Source organism: Corylus avellana, chromosome ca10 (genome assembly GCF_901000735.1).
Source record: "Corylus avellana chromosome ca10, CavTom2PMs-1.0".
NCBI lineage: Eukaryota > Viridiplantae > Streptophyta > Magnoliopsida > Fagales > Betulaceae > Corylus > Corylus avellana.
The window spans coordinates 12,908,447-12,911,867 of NC_081550.1; the positions used below are offsets into that span (position 1 = coordinate 12,908,447).

At 37.7% G+C, this 3,421-nt stretch overlaps 1 protein-coding gene across 1 annotated transcript; it reads left to right on the top strand.

Moving 5' to 3' along the window:
- The first annotated feature begins 2,478 nt into the window (after nucleotides 1-2,478).
- Nucleotides 2,479-2,892, top strand: LOC132162956 (uncharacterized mitochondrial protein AtMg00810-like). Its single transcript, XM_059573164.1, has one exon. It carries the CDS (start codon nucleotides 2,479-2,481, stop codon nucleotides 2,890-2,892), a length of 414 nt encoding a protein of 137 aa, XP_059429147.1.
- The last annotated feature ends 529 nt before the right edge of the window (nucleotides 2,893-3,421 follow it).

Genomic DNA, 3,421 nt, shown 5'->3' on the forward strand with positions numbered 1-3,421 from the left:
TTTTTTCTTTGAAAGAGAATAGTTGTAAATTGATTTTCCTTTTTCAAACAGATAGCGAAGCATAGCAGGGCTAGGCAGGTGTTAGCATAAAAACCGATTTTACAAAAACTCGAGGTACGAGTGGAAATCCATTTTGTTTCAAAATTTCATTTCAAAAATGCATAAGTACCGAATACAAAACATACTGCTAAGTATGGTGCGTGGCCTAGCTACCTAGTTTCTAACTTATCCAAAAGCTACCTCGAGGCCTAACACTTTCCGGTTGATTCTTCTGATGGGTCTTTTTCATCCTTGACCAATTCCTCATAATCCTAATCGATGCTGGTGAGGAAAGCGGCTTTCTGTAGATTAGATCCGTTTGGCAATGCTCCTGCCTTCAGATATCGAATCTCTTCTTGCATCATTTGGGCATACTCGTCCGCAATCTGAGTCAATAGCACATGCATCTTCACTTTCCTTTTTGTGCTAAGGTAAGTGTTGTACTTCCCAGGAATGGGTGGGAAATCTCGTACAGCTGACACGTTGCCGCGTTTCCATTTTGTTGTAGTTGGGCCATCCTTGAAATCTGCTTAGCTCCTACCTCTTGAATCTTCTCCGGTGATGGGGATTTTGGCCTCCGAGAGGGTCAAGTGGAAATCTTGCACTCGGTGTGGCGAGGCTTGTATCCGAGTGCATATGGCCCGTACTCTGCCGGCCATTCGCAAACAGTTGCCTAGCGTTGACACCCATCGCACAACTGAGTGTGAAGTAGGATCAATTGCTTGTAGCACAGAACAGGCGATCCCACTCAACTCTTAAACTAAGCAATCAAAAAGGCTGTTACTGTAGTCCCCACCTCAATCAAACAACAATCAGAGAACCTAGCTCTATCCTATGCTCTGGCCTTTACGATTTATACCTAAAGGTATTATAACCTATTCTCAGATTATCTGCTACGGTCGGAAAGACCGTATGCTCTGATATCATACTATAACATTGTAAATTAGAATTTTACACCAGAAAGACATATGCTAAAATATTCATATTTTTATCCCTTAACTTACATGTTTTAATCCTGTAGTTTTAGTTAATTTATGCTATTTTAGTTCCTTTATGTGTTTTCCATGCTTTTGTAGGCTTTTGGAAGAAAATGACGTAAATCTGGAAGATTTGGGCTCAAAAATAAAATTTTTGAAAAGTTGAAAGCTGTAGTGACTCCATTGCGGAGACCCGCAACAGCTAATCGCCATTACGGGTTGCATCGAAGTGCACCCGCGGTAATCGGAGAACAATGAGCTGCGGCCAGACTCCTTTTCCTTCATATTAGGGTTTTCCAAGTCCCACTTGTAATAGAACTAAACCCTATGAATTTTCTAGGTTTACTAATGTGTCAAGGATTTCTAAAAGCCTATAAATAAACCTCTAAACCTTGAGAATAATCGTCCTTGAATAGACACAACTTTGGGGAGAGGAATTGGAGGCTACTTCTAGGAGTGGTTTTCGGTTCTTTCGTTTCCCTTTATTTTAATTATGTGTAACTAATTACTTTAGTAGGGCTAGATTGAAGCCCTAATTATGTTTCTTTAATATATCAATATTGGCACCTTTGTGATAATCATATTGTGATGCTTAACTTTATTAATTCCTGTTTTATTAAATTCCTCATATGTGTGTGATTGACCATTATATGCATGTGGTATGGATTAATTATTTAAGTCAATTTAGATGATCAAGTCCTGGACTTAATAAAGTGACAAAAGAATTTCTTCACGGGTTTTTGGGTTAATCAACATAGAAAATCGGGAGTATACACCCATGCCCTAAGCTCCATGTGTTTGTCGATTTCCATAGATTTATGCTTTCTTAAAGAACAACTTAGTTTACACCTATGCTAAATCCTTTAAGAAAGAAAAGAGTTAGAGTATACACTCATGCCTAATTCGTTGCTTAGGAAGGTCAATAGCTTAAGGAGTAGAAACCCATACCCATAGGTTGGCAAACTTTAGGTATTCATAATATGATTGGAACATTGGCATACTGTTATATTATTGAGCATGATTAGTGGTGGATATCAAAGCCCTACCTTTTATTTATCTTTATTTCTTTTCAATATATCAATATCAATTTAGTGACAACTTTGATATTTTAATCAATTCTAAGCGAAATTAACAATCTTCGTGGGAATGATCTCGTACTTGCACCCTATACTGCTGTTTTTATCTTGTGCACTTGCGAGTAAAACGTACTAATTATTTTATATTAATTTAGGTAGTATTTGGCACAACAATAGTGTTTGGAGCTACAGTTGGCTCTCACTCTCACTCTTTCATTGAGAAAATGAAAAAAATGTTTGATATGAGCATGATTGAGGAGCTATCATATTTTCTTGGTCTACAAGTTCAACAATCAGACCGGGGAATGTTTGTCTTTTAGACCAAATATGCCAAGGACCTTGTGAAAATATTTGGTCTTGATGGAAAGAGTCACGTTCGGACCCCAATGAGCATTGATGTAAAACTTTTAGCAGATCTCACTGGAAAAAGTGTTGAGGAAACACTTTACAGAAGTATGATAAGAAGTCTTATGTACCTCACTGTAATCAGATCTGACATCTCCTTCAGTGTTGGTGTGTGTGCTCGGTTTCAAGCCAATCCTAAGGAATCACATTTAACTGTTGTCAAACGCATCATCTGTTATGTTAATGGTATTGTGAATTATGGGATTTGGTATTCCAGGAACACCAACCTAAACTTGGCAGGTTACTCTGATGCTGACTGGGCGGGTTGTGCTAATGATAGAAAGAGTACCTTAGGTGGATGCTTTTATGTGGGAACCACTCTGGTGGCTTGGCTAAGCAAGAAACAAAACTTTATATCTTTCTCCACAGTAGAAGCTGAGTACATTGCTGCTTGAAGTTGCTGCACAAAACTCCTATGGATGAAGAAGCTTTTGGCCGACTATGGCCTTGATCAAGAGAAAATGGTGGTGTTTTGTGACAATCGGAGTGCAATTAATATTTCCAAGAATCATGTTCAACACTCTTGTACTAAACACATTGACATCAAGTATCATTTCATTCATGATTTGGTTGAAACTAATGTTATCACTCTTGATCATGTTACTACAGAACGATAATTGGCAGATTTATTCACTAAACTTTTGGATGTGTCTCGGTTTGAGTTTCTTCACTCGGCTATTGGTATTTGTGAACAGCCTGAAATGGCTTGAATGGGTTTCAAGGAAGGTCAGTGTTGTATATATTTTTTTGTTGTTTCCTTATTTTTTTTTGTTACATGTGTTGTTGGGAGTCCTTTTCGTACTTTATTCTGAGGTGGTTTGTTGTTATATTCTCGTATGGATGTATTCTCCACATGTTAGGTGCCAAAATATTCATATTTTAGCCCTTAACTTTTATGTGTTAATTCCTTGGTTTTGTTAGTTT

Coding starts and splice junctions, on each gene's coding strand:
- LOC132162956 (XM_059573164.1), top strand. CDS start 2,479: ATGAGCATTGATGTAAAACTTTTAGCAGATCTCACTGGAAAAAGTGTT.